At 37.4% G+C, this 25876-nt stretch overlaps 1 protein-coding gene across 1 annotated transcript; it reads right to left on the bottom strand.

Annotated features, from left to right (window-relative positions):
* Window positions 1–717: 717 nt before the first annotated feature.
* Window positions 718–23818, bottom strand: DENND6A (DENN domain containing 6A). The gene is made up of 20 exons (XM_051627866.1): window positions 23618–23818; window positions 20702–20740; window positions 20567–20609; window positions 18002–18114; window positions 16950–17030; window positions 16491–16596; window positions 15026–15105; window positions 13724–13786; window positions 13087–13142; window positions 12634–12756; window positions 12383–12478; window positions 9188–9282; window positions 7377–7442; window positions 7218–7282; window positions 6528–6617; window positions 5250–5303; window positions 5051–5160; window positions 4353–4455; window positions 2896–2970; window positions 718–2577 (listed from the first exon to the last, which is right to left on the bottom strand). The coding sequence occupies exons 1-20, from the start codon at window positions 23816–23818 to the stop codon at window positions 2446–2448; spliced, it is 1791 nt and encodes a 596-aa protein (XP_051483826.1). The 3' UTR covers window positions 718–2445.
* Window positions 23819–25876: the final 2058 nt, after the last annotated feature.

The following is a 25876-nucleotide window of genomic DNA, read 5'->3' as shown; positions in this document are numbered from 1 at the left end:
GCTCCCGCGGCTGCTGCTTCCCCTCGCTGCAGCTCCTGGTGCTGCTGTGCTGAGGTGTGACAGCCAGCTGGCTCTCGTCCCCCCAGGCCGAAGGACAGCTGAGAGCAAGAGGTCATCCAGGGTGAAATAAATCCTCAGAGAGCCCCCAAATACACCTGACTAGCAACAGAGTCAGATAATTAAAAACAAACAACAAAAAAAAGGCCACCCCTTGCTTCCAGGAACAGGAATTACAGTGGGATCCTTTTCTTCCATGGTTTCTATGCCCTGGATCCCCCAGCAGGGGCCTGGAGGCCACAGAGCCAAGGCCAAGAGTGTGAGCCATAAAGACCAGGCAGATACAGGAAAATAACATGGGAACAAAACTGACACCAGCCATGGTTGATTGGAAACATGGCGTTTTTGAGAGATGCTTGATTTCATGACCAGTATGTTCTCAAGGGCCTCCAAGCTGTGTCCAGGAACCAGAGTGAAGAACAGACAAGCTCTGCTTGGAAGCCAGTTCCTGCCCTCTGCTTTGAGGATTCTGCAGCTCTGCCCGACCACAGCCACGATGCAGGACCTAACACCACCACCACTCATCAGCTCAGGGATTTCTGGTCACCTATAGGGTACAGCTTTGCCAAGCCAGACTAAGCAGCAGTGTTTTCTAACAGGTTGGCTTACACAGAAGAGGGGCAAACAAACCAACAAATCACACAACTTCCAAAGAACAAGTAAAAATCAAAACCTTTATTTTCTTTTACAAAAATACATATTTGCAGTCACGTGACAGCTATCATAGGTTTGTTGTTTTTTTTTTCCTTCTGCCAGTTTATACGGCTTCAAGAAACTACACAGTGCTCCAGATTAAACATTTAAGATAGTAAGAGGCCATTCTTACACTGAATTAATTTCTGGATTAAAAAAATGCTATTCATCAGGATGTGCAAAAAAATTTGCAAGTTAGAAATTAATGCTGAAGTGGTGCAGTTTAAAGTAACGTAATAGATACATTAAACTTTTGGTCATGAGCAGTTGTATACAAACCATAGCAGTATTAAAATACACATTTTTCATAAAAATACCGTTGTGACACTGTATCTAAATAAGACATTTTTAGAAAGATGATATGAAATATTTATATACAAAAGCATATTATTATAGGAGGATTATGTCTTAAGTTTTAAAAAATTCTATCCAAGCACTTAAAAGCATATTTTTTTTTATAACTGTGAACCACTTGTCATATAAAATGTATGTTGTGTGTTTCAAGTTTATTCTACTTGAAACTGGTCAAAACACAACACTGCATGTGGAGCAGCTGAGTTCTTAGATACCACTGAAGCTTGTTCCAGAAGATGAAAATCACATTCTTGTTGCTTAATATGCAAGAGGAAATTACTCTTTATGCATGTCTGCTATATGCATATGCTGAGAATAATTTCATGCTACAATATTTTCTTGCCACAGTTTAACCTTTCCACAGTTGTTTTTTTCAGCTGAAGCCCACCTCTTCTCCCTTTAGCTTCATTACCTCCTGAAACACCCTACTGGTATAAGTATAAATAATAAAAACCCTATTAACAGAACTGACTGCTATGATCTCCAACTGAAACAGATTGTCTATCTGCTAAGTCTACTGAAATCACTGATTTTAATATTACTATTAGAACACCATTGTGTTTATTTTCTGTGATGAATACTACATACTCACATTTACACTAGTGATCCACTTTAAATCCTGAATGTCAGCAGTTAAAAACCACCAATTACTTTAAGGCATGTAAGAGCACCCTCATCAACTGACATTGAATAGAGGAGGCTTCTCTTCAGGAAATTTTTGCCAGCTGCCTTCTCTTCTTTAAAGATGCTAAATTAATATGGTTTTGGAAAGATGGTAAGAAGACAAAAGGAAGAAGGTTAAGAACTGATGCGATTATTTCAGCTGTCCCCAAAAAGTTTTGGAACCAATGATGTACTAGTAAAGCCCCTCAACTATTGTGTATTCTGACTATGTAAAAGAATACACCAGTTGGGCCTATCACTAGATGAAAATGGAAAGAAAAAAAAGCAATCAGATACTAGATGAACAGGACAGTACAAGATGAATATTGCTGACCCCTGAGTTAACAGGATTGGGTATAGCAGCACCAATCAGGAAACCTTATGCAATGCCAGCACTGCACTGTGGTCCTATACTGTGGTATAGTTTCATATACCCACAGACTTTTCTTTAAGAGCACTTGTTTCAAAAATTACTAGACACAGGAATTCCTTTAGTTGCATTGGTATTCAAGTGGGGGGAAAAAAACCAGTGAAAAATAGCGTCATGGGCTCTACTATTAGTAGAGTCCATTTGTAGTGTTAATGTATCTAGAGCTGTGTTCTCAAGCTGGTAACCCACTGTCTTCTGTGAAACAACTTTTGCCGTTTGTTCTCTGCACAAAAAGAGTCCATGAGAAATCAGGTTGTGCCAGTTTTAAGCAAGATGTCCTGTAAGTCATCTGGAAGTGCTAGTATAATGTCATTGATGTGTGTCTGCAGCTTTTTCAGTGTGTCAGTTTTCACAGGAAGCTGTTCTCTGTCAGCCTGCAACTGCAAAGGTGCAATAAAACATTAATTCTACTAATAATGCAAGTTTATCTTAAGACATCCCAAAGTGACATATGAGCAAATCTGAAAAATCAATTTTTCATTTACTGACTGAGGAGGAATTTGGACAACAGCAATGCTGGGAAGCTAGCTAACTCTTTAGTCATGGCTGAAATGAACTGTTTTAAAAACCTGAATGACTTGTTTCTTAAGCTACCCAGATCTTAAAGAATATTTTTAAGTACCTGTAAACACAACTGTACGATACTTTTATCTAGCTAAGTCAGGCAAATTTGAGCCATGTTCAATTCAGTTACTTACCAGTTTATTCTTTAACTTTAAGACAAGATCCACTGTTTCTACTTCAGTATGCTTCTGACTCCAGAAAACCAAGTTCTAAAAGAATAAAAATTAAGCATTGATAGATCTGTGGCAACATACCTAATTTTCAAAAGCAGTATTACTTTATACCTGCTGTTCAGAATGTCTCTTCTCCTTTTCCTTATTCTCATGCCATTTACTAAACTTGACTCATGTACTGTCTCTAATATGAACTGCAAAATCTACTTTATTTGTATGCTTACCCAGGACTTAGCAAAACAGGATACTAGAACACAACCATAATACAAACAAACAAAAAAGCCAAACAGGTTAGTTTCAAGAACAGCATCTACAATGTAAAATGGCAGTAAATGTTTACCAAAACAGATCTGCCAGCACAAAAACAGTGCCAGGCAGCACTTGTTTCTAGGGCATTAAAGGAGATCACACAGTTGATAGCTAGCAAAATATATTCATTAAGTTACTCTTCTTATGGAAGTTCTGTTCCCCTACCCCTTTCACTAGTCACCTCTTAAGAGACATTTGCTCATGTACAGAAATACCTTAACACTTGGATCAAAAGAAAAAGCTAATATGGAGCAGAGTCAGTAATAGATTTGTGGAACACTCCCCTTTCTTTGCAATAAATTAATGTCAAATATCATTGGATAGATTCTAGGTGATTTATTTAGCTATTGCCCTACAAATTGTTTGGGAATTGACAAGGCAAGGGATAAAAATCAATGACTTTTGAAAATAAATCAGCACCTTTTTTTGTTTATAACTGTTGTGTTATTTTTTAGTTTTTCCTACTCCCTCTTTAGATGTACAATCTCTTCTCTTGCAATACCTTTCTTATCCAACTTAAACTACACTGATACACACTTCAGCTTCTTAAGTAATGAATGGATCTTACAATACAAGATCATTTATGTAGCATTTTGTTATATATCAATGAAGAGATTTCACTTCTCAGCTTTCAATTATTATGGATCAGTTGAAGGCTTATTTACTATTCATGTGTAATTAGTCGTCAATTTTTTATGGTACTCACTGAGTTTATACCTTCAAATCTACAAACTATGTAACAATTAAAAATGTTTTGGAACATCAAGGAAGGAAGCTGAATTAAATAACATTATCAAATCAGAGGACAAATGTTTTCTGAGGGGGAATTCAATTTTGAAATACATAAAAAACCAGAAAAGGATTAAAGATATATTTTACAAATTCTGACAGTCATTATAAAAAAGTGACCTGCATTTCATATTGTTATATCTTGCTGTGTTGTAGTTTGTACTTCATTAACAAATTATGTTTTGCTAGATCAGACTTGACAAACCCATCAACATTTTCATGTTCAACCAATGAAAAGAACTGGAGTTAAACTGACTTGGGGAAGAATATATTTTTATTACAAGATGATAAATATAATCACAAGCACCCATTTTTCTAACCTCATTACATAGTGCTTCTAAATGAAGAGCCTCCAACTTCTGTGTCATTTCTTTCTGCCGGCTCCTAAACCAGCCATCAAAGTTGGGTGACTTCAAAAAATGCCTGGTAAAACATAAAAGAAAACACATTTTATATTTTAATTACAATTCTGGTAACACTCTGTTTTCTAAGTCATCAAATGTAAAGTAATTATGTTTGAGGCTGAAGAAGATATTAGGACCCTTTCTCTGTTTACTTTCAAAAAAATGTAATATTCTGAAACGGAACATTAGGGGTGCTTCTATTAATCAAAACAAAGGATGGAGAAAACAACGTAAAGAAAACAGATTTGAAAAACAACATAGATTAGGAATTTTGCCAGGAAAAAAGCAAGGCTTGGCTTCAAATATACTCATTTTTATCTCTGTGTTTGGTTGGAAGGAGAAATCAAGTTAGAGCCAGAAATAAAACCACTAATAACACTGGTATTCTGAGACCTGTAGGGCAGCATCTTAGGAATAGCATTAGCAGGTTACAGAGAAGCATATTTAAGCAAGGAAAGTATACTAAGCACTATTAATTCCTATTAAAGCCTATATTCTAAAAGTAAGTCTTACTCAAATCAATACAGATAATTAATTTGCTCAGGAAAGAAGCATTCAAATTACTGATCTGTCTTCATTGACATTTATTTTTTTATGCTGATGACAGGAATGACCTGTAAAGTCCTATCCAGTCGCCTTTTAAACCCGATGTGAGCTGTGGTCCTGCTTTTTCCAGTGTCTTCAGGAAGTCATCTTGGCTAAACTGCCTCAGCTGTGGTGGACTCTATCGAAAGAAAACAGAAAATCATTAGCATACTACAAATGTTTTCTCTAGTCACTAATTTCCAACTGATTCAAATGGTATTTCCTTACCTTCCATGGTGATATGCATTTTTGCAAAGGCATTAGGCTTGCCACATAGCGTTCCTAGGGAAAGGAAAAAAGAAAGGTTGTTTGCATAACCAGCATTAAAGATACACAGTCCACGTGTATGTTTACTTATCACTTATGACCACAGCATTTTCTCTTCTAAGTATTGGTAGAGGGTGAGGTCGTGCATATTTACCACATAAGAGCAGAAGAAGGAGCTTATCTAATACCATTTGTATTTCCCAACTGCAGAACTTAACGTCAGCAAGATTCAAGAAGGACATGAGGGAAAGGAGAGCAGGAAGCAAACATATATACATATATATGCATATACAAGATACACATATATATCCTGAACTCCAGCCACTAGTAAATAATCTCTCTTTTCTTTAGTGACAGTCCACAGGTACCTTCATATCATGGGTGGTTCCAAACACTAATGCCACTTTGTATCAAGTATTTGCAAGCAATTTGCCGAGTCCCTCCTACAAACATTAAATACAGAACTAACCTACAAAAGACTTTATCAGCTGTGGGCATCTCCACAGTAACAATGCTTGGCCAAGGCCTGGCTGGAGCCCCAACTGGCTAACAGGAGTAGTAGAGACATTTCCCAGCAAGGTCACTGCTGAAGGTGAAGGTCCAATGCCAGGAGGCAGCTCCACCTTGCCAGCTCACACAAGCACATCAATATAAGCTGTTACACGTTTTGGATGTCTTTGTAAACAAATGACCCTGTTTTTATCTGTGAACATAATTAGCTTCAATAACATTATAAAAAGTCTAGTTCTATCTTTTGAAAAAAACAAAATACCCCTCCCACACCCCACTTTTCTTGTGGCAGAGAAGGTAAAGGGTGATTTCACCCTGTAAATTTAAGATTTGTGACAGAAATCATATTAAGTTAAAGTTTGAGCAGGTAAAGGGAATGCCAGGGAAAGCTTTTAGATTGATCCTACGCATCCATCTTATCCCAAAAGAACAAGAGAGAAAAGTTTTAAGGAAAAACTCCTCTAGTCATTAACATCCAAGGCCAAACAAGTATCTAGGGATATCCCAGTTCTTGCAGACAGAAACAGGACCTGCTCTAAAATAATGAAAAGTTCAGGTCGACCACGAAGAGGGTTCAGAGAGCTCAGAATGGGACAGCTGATATGTAAAGTACTGGACCTAGTGTTGACCCCAAGGGTACACTGGTAGTCATTTGACTTACTCGGTCAGGTTAACACCAAAAAAGCTACTTCATATTACATATGTAAAAAACTCAGTCTAACAACTCACTAATGGAATAATGAAACTTTCTGTCAATTCCAGAAAATACCGCCGAAGAATCACACTCTGTGCTTCTGTGGGACGTTTCTGTTGTACACCCTTAAAAAAAGAAATAAAATATCATAATAAATCTGTTACCCCAAAATATATAAGTACTTGTGTGGGTTTTTTTAAATAATATTTATTCCAGTGTTTCCAATATTCTCTTGCCATGAGCTTGCACACAGCAGCCCTTACCCTGAACCATGAAAGGAAAGCAACAGCATCAAGTTGTTCCTGCACAGATATCCACTCCTCAACTGGCCATTTTTTATTTCCATTCAAGGAAAGAAAATTCAAGGAAAGAAAAACTTCTATAAACAAACTTGTGCAAATGAGTTAAATTTTGGAAGCTCTGATTCTTACACATCTCATGTGTGAGTCTTCTAGACCAAAGAGACTAAAGGGGGATGGCAGAGGGTGGAAAAAAAAACAATAATCTGATCAATCACTTCAAGTGTCTAAATTATTAAGCTAACTTCTTGAGTTCTACCATTCACATGGTTACAGAAAACTGCTAGGGAGGCAGCAGTCCTTCTACAATAAGGGTGTGTATTTATCTATTCAGTTAGGAAGAGGACAAAGGAATCAAAATCCAGTTTCACTTCAGTCACACAGAGCACAAAGTAACTGCCATTAAGAAGAGATGAGCAGGGTTACCTTGTGTAACTGTTTAACAATTTCTTCATCCTTGTTCAAGTATGGCTTGTAAGAGGTATAAACACCTAAAGAAAAAAAGCTGCATATAGCCAAAGGCAAAATGGGGTATATTTTAAAAAATCATAATACTGGTAATTTAACTCTGAAACAACTTATTACCAGGTTTGGAGTCCAGAGTTTTTAGGTTCTTCAGTTTTTTCACTTTCACCTGCTTTGGAACTTCACCTGCCAAAACATTTAAAGCCACCTTATTTGAAATCTCCACCCCTATAACTAGAAACTACAGCTCATGTGCTATACCTTGCACTGATTTTAGAAACAGATACTTTCATTTAGAAGACTGTTATAAGAAGCAACATTATAACAAGCAGTACAGACACCAACAAGCATTGAAATATATATCCAGACATCTAGTAAACATATGAATAACAGTATATAGGCTCTTCACTTTATATAAAGGTTCCCTGTTGAAAAGAGATATATATATAACCCAAACAAAAAAACCTCAAAACCAAAAAAAACAAATGAAAGATCTTCTGAATCAAAACAACCAGACTGTTTCATTAATTTCAAATTGTATTACATCTTCCTTTGTTCCCCTCAGGGTAAATGCTTTCTGGAACAAATCTTTAGTACTTTGGCCAAAATAAAAATTATACATAAAAAATGTCAGTGGCCATGGATTAGGTGTATGATAATGAATTTAAGTCTCTGTTTCCATATGCTAAACTAAGTTTTTTGTTTTGTTTTTCAAATATATCCTTCTCCAGCCAGAAGACCTGGACCCTTTTAGCAGTCTTGTAGTCTTAGCAGACCCTTCCTCTTATATCTAGTTGGATGTTCAACTTCAGAAAAAAAGTACAAATTGCTATTCAAACTGCAGAGCAGGGAGGAAAGAAAATAAATAAAACAAGAAAAAAAAAATCCTAAGTCCTTTCTCTGTCCAGAAAGAAATAAAATCTAAACTTTTATGGGCAAGTCAGACAGATACATCTCTAGAACTTCCTGACCAAGCATTTTAAAAAGCTGCACCAAAATATTAGAATTTCATACTTCAAACGGTGTATCAAATATTAAGGTAACCTATGTATATGGCTTTGCAGAGGTTTAGTAGTTTAATTAAGATTCTATTTTCCAAACTTTAACTACACATCAGCTGCCTAATTCCTCCCCACACAACCCCAACCCCCCCCCAGGAATTCAGAAGCACAGACATGAATGATATTGCAAAGTAAAGCAAAAACTTGCCTAATTGTATTGAACACAGTATGTAATCATTCATTAAATTGGTTTATTCAGAAACTGAATGTAACTTATTCTACAAAAATTAATTTCATGGTGTATTATCCAAATCAAAACAGAACAGTGAACCTGTCACAGTGAACAGCTGCATTCAGGGATTTTATATAATCATCTGAACGCTGCAGTATTTTATTCCAGGGAAGCAATTGACATGTTATCCCAAAATTACATTAAAACTGTACTCAATCGTGTAAGGAAATAATCCAACTAGAAAAATTAATAATTACTGGAACATTGCCAGGTTAGAAAGATAGCATCAAAATACTGTCAACAACTTTTTATATTATTGTAACATTCAAAACTAGCTTTCACATGGGCTTTACTTTCTGTGCACTTGCTGTTACTGACTTACTGCATTCTACTCATCCTAAAATCTACATAATGTTTCTCAATTTAATACCTGATTTGTAGAGATACAAAAAGGAGATTATGAAAAGGGTAAAACAGTATTGCTAATGAGTATTACCACCTTCTGCATTCAATATACTAGATTTGGCAATAGAAGACATACAGTACTCAAGAGACTAATTTCACTGGACAGATTTACATCCATGAAGATCTGGTCGCATTAAACTAAATTAATTTAACTAAATTACACAGGTTTGTAAATAAACAAACACACAGTGAGAGTTTGTTGCATAGGACTGTAGAAGATACTTGTACTTTACCTGGAAGTTTAATATCTCCAATTCTGATAATGTGAGGCCAGTGCTGAAGTGTTTTAGCAAAAAAAGGATTTGTCACCCCTAGAATGACAGATGGCCTAGAAAAATAACGACAATGTTTAAATCATGACAGTAAGATCTTCCGTCTTAATGAAGACAAAAAGTTAACTTCAACTCTTAACTTGAAAATAATTTTACTTTTGTATCAAAAAGTTACATTTTAAGTTCCACGTAAGAGCACAGGATGTTTATCTATGTCTTAAAGTTTTAGAAAACAGCAATGCACATGTATCTTAAAGCCCAAATGATAACGGAGAACAACAGTGAAATCCTTTGCTTAGACTCTTGGCTAAATTCTGCCCACTTGCAATCATGAGAACATGAAAATCTGATGTTTTATCTGATTTTTTTTATACAGGCAGGAATCAGATTCATATTTGGAAGACAAATTTCCACATTTGAAAGTTTGATTGTAACAAACCCTCAGCACTTCAATGTGCATGTCAACCTGACTGCTCTTTGTATGCCACTTCTCAGTGGAGCTACTGCTCACATGACACAATTAAGAAAAATACACCTAATATCCCATTTCTTTTCCAACACTTCAGCATTTTTCTTAAAAAGCAGTTATCAAACTGTGAAGTATAAATACATGAACAGCATTGTGCTCAAGCTCACAACCCCTCAGATTCTTCTGTCTGTTCTGTGCTTAGAATCTGGCTTTGAGCATGCATGGGGTCACCCAGATAAAAAGAGGCAGTAGGAGCATGGGATTTCAGAATTTGGGATTAACAGCACTAATATGGTCATCTATCAACATATTTATAACAATAGTGGCTGCCATCCACTTTACAGGCAAAAGTTAGCTAAGGAGAGAGCATAACTGCAAGCCTCATTGGAAATGCCATCATAAAAATAGCATCATTTCTTCAGATTGGTTTTAAAAACCCCAAATGTTAACACTTTTTGTAAGCCCTGCTTAAGTTTCCCATTTCTCAAAGCAAGACTGGGAGAAATACAAGTAATCTTTAATTTTTATTCAATACTTCCAGCTATATTATGGCGGCAATTTGGCATAAATTTCTATGTTAACCTACAAACACTTGTGACTTTCATTCCTCCCTCCAATTGCTAAATATAACCACACACACACATATATAAACTCATTAGGCATTCACAGACAGGACAAATCTGATCACACAGCTCTGTAGCTTAGCATAATGTCTGGGCTATGGAAATAGCAATTATCATCTCTCCATTCCACATTAGAACCAGCAGAATAAAATTTTATCATTTTCTCAGAAGTCTTTTCTTGCATGTCACTGACTTAACCTTCACCAGAAAAATAACTTCATCTGAGTTCTACTGCTGTTCAAGTCTGTTACCATAGAAAAAAAATAAAATTATTCTAGATAATACATATTTCTCCCTACTGATACGAATTCAGCTTCATCCTGTTAAACTAATTTGCATTACTGATTTAAATTCACTGCAATTTGCAAATGCTGCTCATGATTTTTCAGTGTTACCACACATGATTTACAGTCTGTCTTCCAAAGCAGTGATAAAGACCAGTGTCCATAAAAAGGTCTCAACAGATTCCCTTGTTGTACTCTGAAAAAATCAACATTTCATCTTCTGCTCATTTCATGGTCATGTCTCTCAAAAGAAGCCAAACAACAGGCACCCTCTTCCTCCCTAGGAATGAATCCAAGCCCAGCCTAACTTAACTATTTAATCTTCTCATGCCTATTTGGTATGAACCAAAAAGCAAGTTTCACGGACATTTGGTTAGGACCAATGTACACAAATTGATGTTCTTTCAGTAGCTGCAGGGTTACAGACCAAGGGTTAAAGTCAAGTAAGGCTTTAATTTACACACACACAAAAAGAATACGTGTCTAGATCAAGGTAAACTGGTAGCAAATCATAAGGAATCTTCTTTAATTGCTACTGGTGATAAAATACCACAACTCATTAAGCTTGCTGGTAATTTTTAGGAGCCTTAGTCTACCATATTTACCAGAACCAATCCTGATTTTAAACCACTCCACTGCTTCCAAAGCCTACTTCCACAGTCTTTTCAAATTTTGTTTTCTGTAGGAAAGCCAGAGCAATTCCAGCTCTGTTTCAAATATTAACATATGCACTAAACAACCTTTCTATTTTGCTACAGAGCAGATGCAATTTTTAAGCTCGGGTTACTAAAGTTTAACTAAATTCTTCATGGAATTATTTCTAGAAATTAAATTACATACTGCATAACCATTCCTGTGGAATACAATTTGAAACAGAATGACTATGTATGTTTTTCCACTGCTGTACCTCTGGCAATACTTCAAGACAAAAACACAGTTAAAAAAACCCACAATGAAACAAAAAACCCAACACAAAGACCACTGTCTGTTCAGACATTAGAAAAAAGTTCTTTATAAAAACATCAGTGAATCTAACACATGCACTCCATGCCCAAATCAAGTAGCATTGAAATAACATACATAACATATATTAATAATATATATAATAAGAAATATCGGAGGTGTGCGCTCTCAAAATAAAATTTAAAAAATTGAGGGGGAAAGTGTGTCCTTAAAGCAGTTTAAAAACCAAAATTGTCTTTTGGACTCTCAATCTTAAAAAAACCCAGAATCTTAATTTCTTAATTACAACATGTTTCTAACTGATTTAGAGATTATTGATTTTTTTAAAAAAGAAATTTTATAGCATTTATTATTAAACTTTTAAAATTGTCTCAACTTGGACACTGACTGGATTAACTTTACAAACCAGCAGTATGAATGCTGAATTCTAGAAGTAATTTTGTTTAGTAATTGATTAAAAATACAAACATTACAGAACCATTTCCCAAGAAGCTACCACTGAGCTGGTATAGCCTAGACAAACCCTTACCAAAAAGCAAAACTTCCTCTCACTTTCAGATTTTCAGTTTTACTTATTCTGCACACAAGTATTTAATTAATATAGTCTAATTATGACGTTGTTTTGTAACTTCTTTATCGTACCCAACCAGAGTGAAAACAGAAAGAAATTTATATATATAAAGAAATTTATATATATACCCTATATGTAAATAAATTCTAGACAGACATTCACAGGAGCTAAGCAGTATCTTAAGACAGATTTATGGTTAGAAGGGGTTTGGAGCAACACCTTTACCACAAAGTCTGATCTACTTACGGGGCCTGCGTGCGAGTTGTGTATTCTTTGAATTCACTGTCATGTATGGTAAAGTATGGCCTGAAATCACTGCAGTACTTCAAGGGTGAAATACAGCTGCAAGGTGGAAAGAGAGAGAGTGCAAAATATCATTAAAGAAACAAGCAAATCTAAAACTTGCAATGCTTTTTTATATTCAGACCAAATGAACTGCATTCTCACGCAATCTACAACTCACTTGGTCATTAGCTAGGAAGCTCCACTACATTTACCTAACGAGTGCCAGCACTGTTTCTGAAGATTCTGATGGTGAAGGTGCCATCACAACCAGTGGTTCTCCGAGCAGTACCAGTTCCCAAAGCATCTGAATGTGAAAGAATACTGGACAGAAGCACCTAAAAACAGATTAAGATGTTTTAATACGCTTAACATAAAGAGAAGAAATATGTATTTGATTAAGAACAGGATAAAAAGAAAGTTTGCAGTAGTATTTAATAGTAATCTGAAAAAATATAAAACACTCTTGTAAAATGGAACATTTAGTAAACTTGCATATTTATCGCAGTTTCAGTCTGTGTATTACCTAAATTGGTTTTTAGCCAGATTTACAGGAAAAGAATATTAGAACATGTTAGACTGCAAGCTATGAGATGTGTTATGGAACTGTCATAAATCCATGACTCGTGGGAATTCACAACTAGGAATAAATGAGTCCAAACTCCTACCTGAAAAGATCCACTTCATGAACAGTTGGTAAAGCCATAGAGATCTGAGCATCTGCCTAAAAGACATCGCAATGCTTGTTTTTTAGTCATCAGAATACCTAGGTATTAAATGAAATAGTTTCCCTTAAAAGTTTACAGACAGTAGATGGTTTATATGCTATTTGCCCCTACTGTACCACTGCAGTATGGACATTATCTCCACAATTAACTAAAAGCAAGACTTCCTCCAACACTGCCCCCCCCCCCCCCAATTACAGGCATGCAACTTTCAGTCCAGAAAAGATACATTTTGAGCAACAGCCACACAGCACACAAGGCACAGACAGATGTGTTTTGCAGCCATCTTCTATGGCTAAAGACTTTTAATTCGGTTTTCATTTTCAAAAAAAAGTTTAGTATAGCTTCACCCATTAAAGAATGTTTGGGTTCAGTAATTCTGTCAGCCAACAATCTCTCCTGGAGTGCTTGGGATCAGAATACACTTCCTATAAATAATCCAACTCTAGATTCCTCCACTAAAATTTTCAAAGACTGTGGATTTCTTTTTTATCAAAGTATACAAGGGTTTGCTACCAATGAAGGCAGCAGGTATTTAGCTGTCTTGGGGTTATTTACAGTAGAAGTATCTAATCTCTACCTGATGCATATTCTGTACTACTGGCGTTGTTCCAGGCTTGTCACGATAGGTCGGAATCCGCAACTTTGAAAGAAAAAGACAGACTTTTTTTCCTTTTATAGAATTCAACAGACGCTTAAAATGCTGAGTTACAGACAAGATGTAACATTTAAAGAGGATCTACTAAAGCATGATGCTTAACTTACTCTACAGAACACCCACATAACAATGAATAGACAGCTGGTGACCACAGATCAGTGCTGCAGGAATCAACACACAACCCTTCAGTACACTGCAAATCAAATACTAGAATATGAGAACTATGCTTCACGTGAAAAAGACTATCGATAACATTAGTCACAACTGTTAAAATAATTTCAATAAAATATTGGTTTCAAACTTAGAGAGGGTAGATGTAGATTGGATACTAGGAAGAAATTCTTTACTGTCAGGGTGGTGAGGCACTGGAACAGGTTGCCCAGAGGAGCTGTGAATGCCTCATCCATGGAAGTGTTCAGGGCCAGGCTGGATGGGGCTTGAAGCAACCTGGTCTGGTGCCCACAACACTGCTTTACGAAATTTGTGCTTTCAAAACAGCTTCAGAAACTTTCCTTCCTCTCCCTGGAGATGAACGTGCCGTAAACTTGAGAGTATCTGCTAATAAAGTATGTCCAGCTGTAACCTCTGGATCCATAAATCAATTTATTTGCATTTCATATGAAGATCCTATGGCTCTCAGAGGCCCAGTTCTTTAGCACCACTGAACCCCCACTGTTCCTCCCCATGCACTAGATATAACTTCTCTAATAACTTCCTCAGATATATTTCACCTTCATTGAAAATTATCAACAAATGAATTAATTTCTGGTGCGTGGGACAAAAAAAAAAAAATCTGTTCTTGACAAACTTCAGGAACAAGAATGATTTTAATGGCTATATTCAATTTGCTTGACTGGAACTTGACTCTCAGTATTTTGACGTGCTACTTAATGTTTGATTTGAGAAATATAATTAGCATTAAAGCCTCCTAGAATCCATATTCCAGAAGGATAACAGACACTGCAATCTGTAGTTGCACTGAGACGTCTCTTTTCAAAATCTACAAAAATGGCTTATTAACGTATGCCCCATAGAAGACCTTCTCTTCTCCCCTCAATCAAGGAACCTAATGAAGGTCTCCTTGATCTTCAGTCTGGGTGGACTATACATCTGTTCCTGTTCTGAAGTACGAGACACTGAAAACAAGGCAGAATACAGTGAGTACCTATATAATAAATGGAAGGGAGAACACCCTCAGAGAAAATTAAGTGCAGAAGCAATTACCTTCATTATAATGCCCATAATGGGCAAATGCAGTATTTTGCCTGGACTTGGTGGTGGCCAACGATCTACATCACTACAAACTTAAAGAAAAAAAGAGTATATTTCAGAACTTGTTTATATATTCTATAACCCATGATACTGTAGTCACCTTGGTGCACACTGCAATTTTAAATTAGTTCTGATAGCCCACAACAGTTCTACTTATCTCCTGGTTACTCTGAAGAAGTTTTACAGCCTTTTTGACATTATTATTTTGCTAGAACTATGAAGGTTTTCATTTCAAGAAAAACAGTATCTTTGTGCTTTCTATTTTTTGTAGCAAACAGACTCAATTGAAGAAATGTTATATGAGATGCCATGGTAGTACATATTAAGAAACTTTGAAATTAACACACATTTACATATATTAGCTACTGTAGAACAGAAAAACATAAGAATTTAGGAAAAAAGCTAGCTTTTCAGCTATAAAGTTTCTCAGCCTTCTGTTGTAAACAATTGTTAATATAATTACTTATACTAGTGGTTCCTTCAGACCTTATTTTGTTCATAACACAAGCTCTCAAAAAATACCTGTTTATCTACAGGCAATTAAAAAATACAATTCCTTCATCAAAAACATGTTTCCACAAATTGCTGTTCAGTGAAAGCACAAAGAAACAGATGCTGTCCTGGGCAGACACAGTAAAAAATAACAGCACTTCCAGCTAAACAGCAAGTAACTTTCCCATTTGGCCCTCTCTGGTTCAATGTACTTCACCCTTACAGTGGAATTTATCAGTGCTACTCTGTTGCTTTTTCTCTTTGGTCAAAAAGCAAAAAAAAAAAACCCACAACCAAAACACAAAAAACCAGACAGACACACATGAAAACCCACACTCAGGATGACATCTGTACAGTTGCTTAACAGAAGATGTCACAACACCCAAAAGGACTCAATTTTGAGGAGCGCAAATTATAATTTGCCATCAGCTACTTGTGATAAACAGCTGGTCCTGAAACATACAACAAAATCCTAGATGGAACAGACTGTCCAGGGAAGTGGTGGAGTCACCATCCCTGAGGGTATTTAAGGTATTTACGTAGATGTAGTGTTTAGGGACATGGTTTAGTGGTTGACTTGGCAGTGCTGGTTCAACAACTGGGTTTTGTGATCTTAACAGTCGTTTCCAACAAAAACGATTCTATGATTCCATGTTATTTAGGGGGGAGCTTCAACTCCCCCATGAGGAATCCAAAATTAGAATAAAAGAATCACTTAGGTTGGAAAAGACCTTTAAGATCATTGAGTCCAGCCACAGATCAGCTCTGTTCAATGATCTAGAAATCAAGCCAGTTTGCTAAAGTTTCAACCCTCTAGCCTGCAAAAAGAAAGAAAAGCAAACTAGAATGTGACAGCACTGTTTGTTATTTCTCCAAAAGAAGTATGTAATATTATAGGAGCCCTTCTAGAACAACATAATAGTACCTGCTTCCAGGAAAGCTTCACTTTTTTCAAAATATTCTGGTGCTATTTGCTTAAGCATGGTACGAAAGAGATGGACATAAGGCAGTTTGCTGATGAGGACCAGTGACTGGAAAAAAAAAAGAGTAACAAAACAAAAATAAAATTTTAAGTTAATCCTTTTGCCCAGTTCTACTGCAGTGCTATTGGTTATCCTCAGAGAATGTCAAGTGTGATTTTTCTCACCCACACATTTGACTACAGGCAACTGCAACCAAACAACTGCCAACTTCCTGGTTTTAACCCACAAAAAGAATTTTCTTCTGACTGAGCAGCTGGAACACAGCTTAGCTCATGTAAAATTAGAACAATTCACTATAAATCAGCAATTAATTTAGTTAAGAGAGCAAGATACTCTTCCTGCTATGCACAGAAAAAGAATTAACTTCCAAATCCATATTTTCCTACAAGAACTGAAATTACCTTCTGGAAGTAGCCTCTTTTCAATGATTTATCTCGAACTTGTCTGAAATACACATAGCCATAGTAATATGCTGGATCTTTCTGCAAAAGCAAGGAAAGAGCTCAATACAACTACCTGACATTGCCCTTCTTTCTGAAGCATCAGATATACATTTTAAAAGCTTATTTCTCTGCAAGCTCCAAAGTTGATTATATACAACAAACTAGAAGGATTACTCAGTTAATTTGCATATTATTTTTTTAGTAAGTCCTTCAAAGAGAAAAAAACAGTGTGTAAACAGCTGTGCTTTCTGGCTTTACTATTTTTATAGCTACATTCTTCTGACACACCATGAAAGTAAAAATAGAATTAATTTCCTGAGGAATAAATCAACACTCACCATTTTGCAAAGTAGAACTAAATAGATTTAGCAGTTAAAAGCCTTAAAGCCCTGACTTGAAAAGACAAAAACTAGTCTTTCAATGTATTAGTTTTATGAAAGATTCTTGGAATGTTAAGGAAGCGTGGTCTCATATTTCAAAGATAAAACATCAGCTTCACCCTTTCTACAAACAGGAATTCAAGTATTTGTCACAGAAACAGATCTAAATTGAGTCCAAGAATCAGACTCCCACTAGCAGTTCAAGGTCTCAGCATTCCAACTTTTTAGCCACTATGTATTTTAAGTAACTGCTCCATCTTCAAAAAACAATGGTAGAAACAGTGAGAGACATCAACATTTTTATTCTTTTTTTTTTTTTTCCAAGTTATAAAGCACTTCAGATTTCCAATAAGGTAATTATTTTTACAATTTGATTCTACAGGTTTCTAGTCAGTAACAAAATAGGTCTGCTCATCAGTGTAATTCCTTGCAGTCCAAAACCCATCTTAAGAAAACGTAAAGAATAGTTAATGGAGCTAATTATTAATTATTATAATAATGACATGCTACAAAAAACATTTGCTGAGCTCTTTCTTTCTGGACATCCAGTTCAGAGATGCTGCTTTTCAAGCATTAAATTTAAGCATGAATCTCACAAATAACATTACCCAGAAGAAATAAATTTCCTACCTTTAAGTAAACTGGTAGATCTCTATCCAATTGGTCCAGAAAACAACACAATGAGACTTTCCTTCCAGTAGACCTTCTAAATCTAAAACAAAACTGTGTGTCCCCAAGACAACCTACATAGGGGGAAGAGCGAAACAACAGTGTTCTGAATTCAGGCCTTGTTGAAGAGGTAAACATAGTTTTGGTTCATTTATCTTGCACTGCTATTGTGCCCCGCTATTGCAACCATTTATATATTTATATTTTTATAAGTGAACAATTTGGCAGCTTTGGCAATAATAAATAGACTACTTTCAACAAGGAAAAAAGTCATTCTGCCTCACTGTGAGTTTGTTAGACTGTCATGTCCTTCCACAGCTCTACTAATGCCTCTCCTCCTACTATTATTACACATTGTTGGTCTGCCTGCATAGTTCCAACTGTCTTGACCACTTGTCATTTTTCCATTGAATGGAGAACTCCAAACAGTTCATAGCTAAGTCACACTGTATGAGTGCTTTCTAACTGATCTCTTATAATTTCATGTGCAGGCCTAGGACTCAGTATTTTTGAAAGCTGCAAAATTAACTACAGAAAACTGAGTGAAAACACGAATTGCTTCCCAGTAAATACTCCCAAGGAATGAAGTTTCATTTCCAACAAAATTAATTTCTGATTTTTTTTTTTCTGAAAAATGTAGTACATTGACTGTCTGCAGTCTGAAAATGTATTTGGGCTAAGTTTGTATCAGTTACCAGAGCAACTTTCTCCAGGTGGAACATGAGAACCAAAGTATCAAAACTTGTATGATTGATACTCTCCTGGCTGTGGTCTCACCATCACAGATACTGCCTGCTTTTAAAAGAGAAGAAGCTCCAAAAAACCTTCAGTTCAAGTAGAAGCTACATCAGCTGAACGGAATGTGCTGTTCATGGGAACAGTGATAAGGGGGACTGTTAGAATCATAAAAACATGAAGGTACATTACTCATTCTAGTAAACCTGTAAAAAAAGTCCCTTTGGAATGCAGTGTTATTAATATGGACACAATCAATTGAAAGACAAACTCCTGAGCATTGCCAGCCTGCAGCAAGCAGACTGTTTTCCCTGTAACAATGTACATATTAATGTAATTAACCAATCTACTACTAAACTTACACTTACTGTTTTAGCCAGCTAGCAAAAGACACTTGCTTCTCCATATTGTATCTAACTTCTTAATTAGTGCTTTGCTCTTATGACTTTTGGATGTAATTTGCAAAGACCTCCATGAAAAAAAGTCATGAAGTCACCATCACCTGAACTCTTCACAGCTGTGCCATCTAGTATCAGCCAGAGCTAATTGCCTGAACAGGAAGCAAAGATCCATCCTCCAGATAACTGTTCTTTAGACTTGAAAGCAAATTGCAGTTAATTTCTAGAATGCAGATTTTGCATAGGTAATCCCTCTCTATAACCTGAAACTTCAGCTTACCCAGAACAATTAAGAATCTACAAGGTTGTTAACAGGGACATTATAAAAAGAAAAAAGGTGGATTTTTTTTTCCTGCTGAAAGGAAACACTCCTTACATATATGTATTCTGCCTAAAATAACTATCACACTTACTTGAAAAATACTTGGGTTTTTTTTAAAAAAATAAAATCAGCTTTTGTTCCTAATGTTACACCTTCAGTTAACCTTTTGAAGCTTGGACAGATTTGTAACCATTAACAAGAGTAATAAGATTAAGACAGAAGAAAATAATTAGCCAAGATATTTTGTAAAATTATGTAAGAGAGCTCATACACACATAAAAAGCACGTATCTATATCACTCCCTATCAGAGCTGTTATGCTGAGCAATCAAAAGCAGACTAGGAGCAATTGTATGGACAGGTCTGTTACTACAGGTTTTGACTTTTCCAAATAAATTAATAAACTTGAAAGGAAGTGTCTGTACTTCTGCTGTATCTTTTTGCAGGTGGTCCAAGTCATCAGCCACATGCCTCCAATTTCTCTTTGGCAGCAGAACAATAGATGTTCAGATCAAAGAAGAATTTAGCAAGCAGGACCACACACAGAAACAGAAGCATCAAGAAATGAGAAGATAGAATATAATCTGAGTTTTCCTTTCACAACTGTTTTTTCTAAACTACTTTGAATTTAAAACTCAGTTAGGAATTTAGAAAACATTTACTGCTTTATGAGAATATGGCTCCATATCCCTTCCATTTGCTTTATTAAACTATTTAAATTCTGTGAGTACGCTTCTCTCTACAATGACAATACTGTTTTGTTAGAGGCGAGACTAAGATGTTCATTCTTTACTTGTAAAGTATTCTGAAGCAACTGCATGTGTGTCATCTCAGAGGTCTTACACATTCACATCCTCATACTTTATTTACATAAAATTTAAAAAGTGTTACCCGACCTTACTGCACTATAATTACAGTTTATATTTAACCTTATTTGCAACTTCTCTGTATTGTAAAATTAAGATACTAACGAAAGTATTTAATCAAAACCATAAATATATGCAGTCAAATTCTCTCTTCTTTAACATAGCTTAGTCAAACAACAGATGACTAGAGTGAAGGAAGCACTTACCTGAATTAGAATCTGGAAAAGACAAATAGCAAATATTGGTTTTCTAAAGCGGCCGGAGGGAAAGAAAAAAAACCTGTTATACTTCCTGAAATTATTAACAACAAATTATATATTTATACAGCAACTATGGCTTACCTCTTTATCTGTGAGTTTTGAATGTGGAGGATATATTACCTACAGGAAAAAAAAAAGTATTATTTTAAAATAAAATGTGTATAAGCCATAAGCTTCTATTAAATATATGTATGATACAATCTTCAAATATCTGCCTTGCCTTATGCTGTTTTCAATGGTAAGATATTATGTCTCTGTTCTTATTTTTCATAAGCTTTTAAGCTAACTCGATCATCCATCTTTACAAGGTATTTTGGATGACAGTTGGAGACCATATAGATACATTTAAAAAATCAGATACTTGAGGTTTTTGGTGCAACAGGTCTCGAAGGAGAGTGAGATTATATCCTTTAGATGTAACTTGTACATCATAAATGCTGTAGATGGCTCCATAGAAAGCCAACAACACGTTACTACCTGATATCTATTTCAGTGGATAGTTAGGTGATAGTAATCAAAATCCAATCACAAAACACCCTCTGTATTAACACTAACTCTTGGAGGATGAACATTGGTCCCAAATGAGAGCTGGGAACTGCAAAAGGTCAAGGAATACACTCAAAAAAGCCATGACTTATGCTGACAGAAAAAGGAGTTTATCAGTATGTTTTTACAATGCAGAAATAAAAAACTATGCAATACAATGAAAGATATGGAAGCACCATAATTAAAAAAAAAAAAACACCCTGGATATAAAAAAATCAGTGATTATGCAAGTAAACGAGAAATGAGCATTCTGAAAAGAAAACAAACCCGAGACAGTTAAACTTCAGCTAAAAAGTTCCTCCAAAAAACCTTCATAATTACTAAAATGGGTGGCTAGCTTGGAAAAAAAGGAAATTAAATATAAACTCAAATATTAAGTTTCAAATAAGATTTCAGGGCTTTTATAGATGAAAACATCCCTGAGAACAGGAGTTCAATGCAAGCACACTAACTTAGTCTAGAGTCCTCATATGACCACAGTGCTAACAGCCAGCTCTCCAATATAAATGCAGCACAAACCAGACTTGAATTCATACTCACTAGCTGGTGCATCTTCCCAGAAGCCAAAGGAAGAAGAGTAAAAACAGTTGTAGCTGTTAACTCTATCCTGACACATCTGCTTGGTTGGCCAGGTCAGAGTGATGCTGTGATGATGAAAGCAAGCACAGCCCTGCTAAGTTCTACCAGATTTCATAATGCTCTGAACAACCTTACTGTGGGAATCCAAATGGAATGGAGCATGAACACCATTCCTGTGAGCTACTGCTATGCCTGCTATTCATCACCAGAAGGTGTTGGAGATGAAGCTGCCTATCAGAAGCAAAGGGCAAAGGACAAGACTGCAAGGGAGACACAAAGAAGTAGAACTAGCAGAGACCATAACTTTCTAGTTTCAAAATGTTTTCCTCTGTCATCTAAATGTCTTAAAATGTATTTTATTTCCCCCCGGAAGTAATAATCTAAGTTGCTGGACAGGAAACAAAACAAAGGCCAAATTTTTATGTGAAAGAAAATTAAATTTAAAATTGCGCTTATTGGAAAAAACATACTTTTGGTAACTACTTGGGAACTCTTTCCCTCAAAAACAGTCACAAGAACATTCTTCTAGAACTGCAGATTTGAGCAAGGAGCTGCTTCTTTCTGTCTAAGGAGTTTCCAAGAAAGAAATGAACCACCATCTTTGTGTGGGTGTGCAACAACAGAAACGCTTGCTTTGCATTCCTCTGTCTTTTAATATTTTTGTACTGTTAAGTAACATAATTGTTAGGGATTCAAATTGAAACTAAAAGCTAATTATTCTTCCTGCAGCAGCACAACTGAAAAAACTCAGGTCTCAGTTACATACCCATTTTAGGTTTCATTTCATGTGTCCATTCAACTAAAACTAATGTCTCTGTTAATGGAGTTGTTTGCAGACAGGACAGAGGCTACTCTGTGCTTTCCTTGGCCACCAAGTGAACTACCTGCTTAAGCCACAGGTTATAATGAAACTCTTGTCTGTGTTGCTAACAACACTTTATAACACCAAGCAAATACAACGTGGATTGTTAGCACTGCATGCTGGTTTCTTATTTGCATTTCTCTTGCAGCCAACAATACATATCAATTATGTATTTTAAACTAACTCAGCTGAAGTTGAGGCCGGTCTGCCATACGTTCGTGCCAACATCACTTAAACAAAAAAATAAAGAAACATTCTTCTCTGAACAGCCATATGGCAAACATGGTGAAAAAGGATGTGAAACTGATCTAAACGGTAATTATTCTTTCTAGTTAATTTTTCAGCCAAACCAGCTCCCTAATGCAGACCCAACGTGCAGCTCCCTGGGTGTTTGCCTGTTGCACAAAATGGCAAAGAGCAGCAGGGAGCTAAAAAAACCTGGGAGCACCATTAACGCATCGCCACGGCCCGACACTCATCCAGTGGTGCAAGGAAAACGCTTCAAACATTCCAATAATCTCCAGCGAGCTGAAGAAAACTGTTAATTACGAAGGCTACTTGCATTCACGCTATTTTTAGACTCTTTAATAATCTTGAACATCACGGAAATCAGCGCTCTTCGCAGATTAAAAAACCTGACGATGCCGCTAACGCAAATCTTGGCACGAGATGAAAACCACCCAGCAGGGCACACCGACTTGACAACCCGCGGAACGAGCACAGTTAGCTGAAGTTAATTAAACTCACCTCACGCTCCGTGACAGCTGCGGCCGGCAAAGGCCTCCCCACCCACGCTCCCCCTCCCCCCGCGGCCCTCCCGGGATTTTGCACAATCACATTTCTCTCACAACACCGCCGAGCTCCCCCCGCCGCTCCGCAGCGCCGGCAGCAGAGGAAGTGCCCGATTCCGGCGGGGCCCCGCCGCAGAGCCGCCAGCCCCGGGGGGAGCGGTGCCCCCCGCCCACCGCCCCGCAGCCAAGCGGACCCCGCGCTCCCGCCGCCTCACCCACCTCCACGGCCTGACCCAGCTCCAGGTCGAAGCCCACCACGCACACGCAGTGCAGCCAGGCCGAGAAACGGTCCCAAGGCAGCAGCGACAGGCACCGCTCCGGACCTTCGGGCTCGGCCAGCGCCGCGGCCGCCGCGCCCCCCGCAGCCGCGTCCCCCGCAGCCCGCCCGGCGCCCGCCGCGCTCCGCTCCCGCAGCGACATGGCGGGAAGTCACGTGCTGCCCGCGCCCCGCCCCGCGGCTCCCGCGGCTCCCGCAGCCGCCTGAAGTGGGAGAGCCCAACCGGGCGCGGCAGGAGAGGGGGAACCGCGGGCCGGGAGCCCAAACCATCGCCGCGGGGAGGTGGGCGCCGGGCTCCCCCCCGCGGCCCGCAGGGGAAGGGGCGGGACGGGCGCGGGAACCCCCGCGTTCCTCCCGCCGCGCCCGCTCGGAGCTCCCGACGAGCAGCGGAGCCGCGTGTGCCGCTGGCTGGGAGAAAGGCGGGTACTCTCCTTTATCTTGGGAGATGGCGATGGGGTAACCTTGCCCCAAGGGGCGGATTATCCCTCTCCGCTAGTGCTTCGGGAGGGTGCGTGCGTGCGGGACTTCTGCAAGCAACATCCTGTGGGCAAAGAGCCTCTTCCTGTTTGGCATGTCGCTGAAATGAGCATCTGGGCAGAGGTTATCACTTAATTAATTGGCACGTCTATCCCATGTCCTGCCCAACGCTGAGCATCGGTCAGATGGAAATATCCCACGGGCTGACGGGCAAGTTTAGCCTAGACTGCACAGGAAACAGGAATGATCTAAATGAAAGCATCCTAATCTCTTAAAACCTATTTTAGTGCCTCAGCCAAACCCAAGCTCTTTATTTAATAATGTAAGAGCTTTCAAATACTCTCTTAGCACAGCCTATGGTCCATTAATATTTCAGCAGGAAACGTTTTGGGGAGTTAAAAGTGCTAAACAGTTACTTTATTAAACAAGCACCACCACTCCCCTCCCGGCCTTAACTTCTGTTTAGTTAATCACACTAGGCTTCTGGTTGACTGCTACCAGAACAGATTCAACTGTAGCAGATGCAGACAGGCTGGTTGCCTGAATTACTACATGCCCGTTCTTCCAATAGAAGTTGTAAATATTAAACCCAAGATACCACAGCTATACATACCTAACAGAAAATTTACAACTCTTTAGATGCACTGATTCCTCAAGACCTATTAACAACATTTGTTTATCTATCAAAACCAAACTGCTAGAAATTAAAATGTGCTTTGATCATTATAGTAATTTCCTAGACAAAGGAAGAACAAACATATAAATCAGACAAAATTATAATACACAAAATTATAATTGTAATAATTTAAGATCTAGCAGCCCTTGGTTATCATAAGCCATTAGTGGCAAGGTGAACTTGAGATATAAACCAAGATACGGGGTTATGCAGTGTGCAACGTGAGTTGTTTCAGGCTCTCAGTACAGGAAGGCTCTGTCTCTAGTTGCTTCAGGTATCTTTAAAACGATGCCACATAAGACTCACAAACTTCCAACAGTTAACGCCTGAGTTCTGTAAAACATTACTATCTAAAATAAAACATGACTAAGATTTAGCTTCATCAGGTTAAGCTCAGAAAAATGATTGTGCAGTGATATTTCTTTTGCAGTTTCCATTTAAGAGCTCAAAGAGGGCCTGGCCAAAAGCTTTTATTACTTGGTTTAAGAAAAGATCTCTCAGCTTCTTACAAGTCTTCCCTTGTTTACAATTTTGTACTTTCCCTTATTTACATTCTTGCTATCATGGGAAGAACAAAATTTTGGCTGTTAATGATAATGCATTCCCTTCAAGTTTTTGCTGGCCTCTACCTGTAAGTTTTCATGTGAATAACAAGTATAAATACATTTGAGTAAAATAAGAAGAGTAAAGTACTTAAGTAAGACTGCTTCTTTTGTTAAGCAAATAATAAGCAATAACTTATTTCCACTTGATGCTTAACAGAAGTAATCTTTTAGCAGGATGAAATTTAAATAAGAGACACCATTTTTGAGAAGTAAGTCACTGAAAAAGAGGATTCTCACCTAGTGGAAATAATCCTAATCACTAAGGAAAGAAATTCAGGAAGATTTCTCACCTCTTAATTTCAAATACATGAGTTTCCTCGGTTGAGAAAGGATGTCAGTTGTTTAAGAATAAAAATATTTCTGCGTGTATTTTAATATTGTAACATACAGAAAAACTGAGGCTGCTTTCTCTTTCAAGGAGCATATCAGTGCAGGACAAAATA

The sequence above is a fragment of the Apus apus genome, chromosome 9 (assembly GCF_020740795.1).
Source record: "Apus apus isolate bApuApu2 chromosome 9, bApuApu2.pri.cur, whole genome shotgun sequence".
NCBI lineage: Eukaryota > Metazoa > Chordata > Aves > Apodiformes > Apodidae > Apus > Apus apus.
Note: the sequence above shows the minus strand (reverse complement) of the source record. Positions and strands in the feature narration are given on the sequence as shown.

Excerpts from the sequence above, each read along its gene's own strand:
- DENND6A (XM_051627866.1), bottom strand. The coding sequence starts at position 23,818 with ATGTCGCTGCGGGAGCGGAGCGCGGCGGGCGCCGGGCGGGCTGCGGGG. Across the intron at positions 16,597-16,949 it reads AAAGAGGCTACTTCCAGAAG|TCACTGGTCCTCATCAGCAA; the intron begins GTAATTTCAGTT and ends TTTTTTTTCCAG. Across the intron at positions 12,479-12,633 it reads ACAGTGCTGGCACTCGTTAG|CTGTATTTCACCCTTGAAGT; the intron begins GTAAATGTAGTG and ends TCCACCTTGCAG.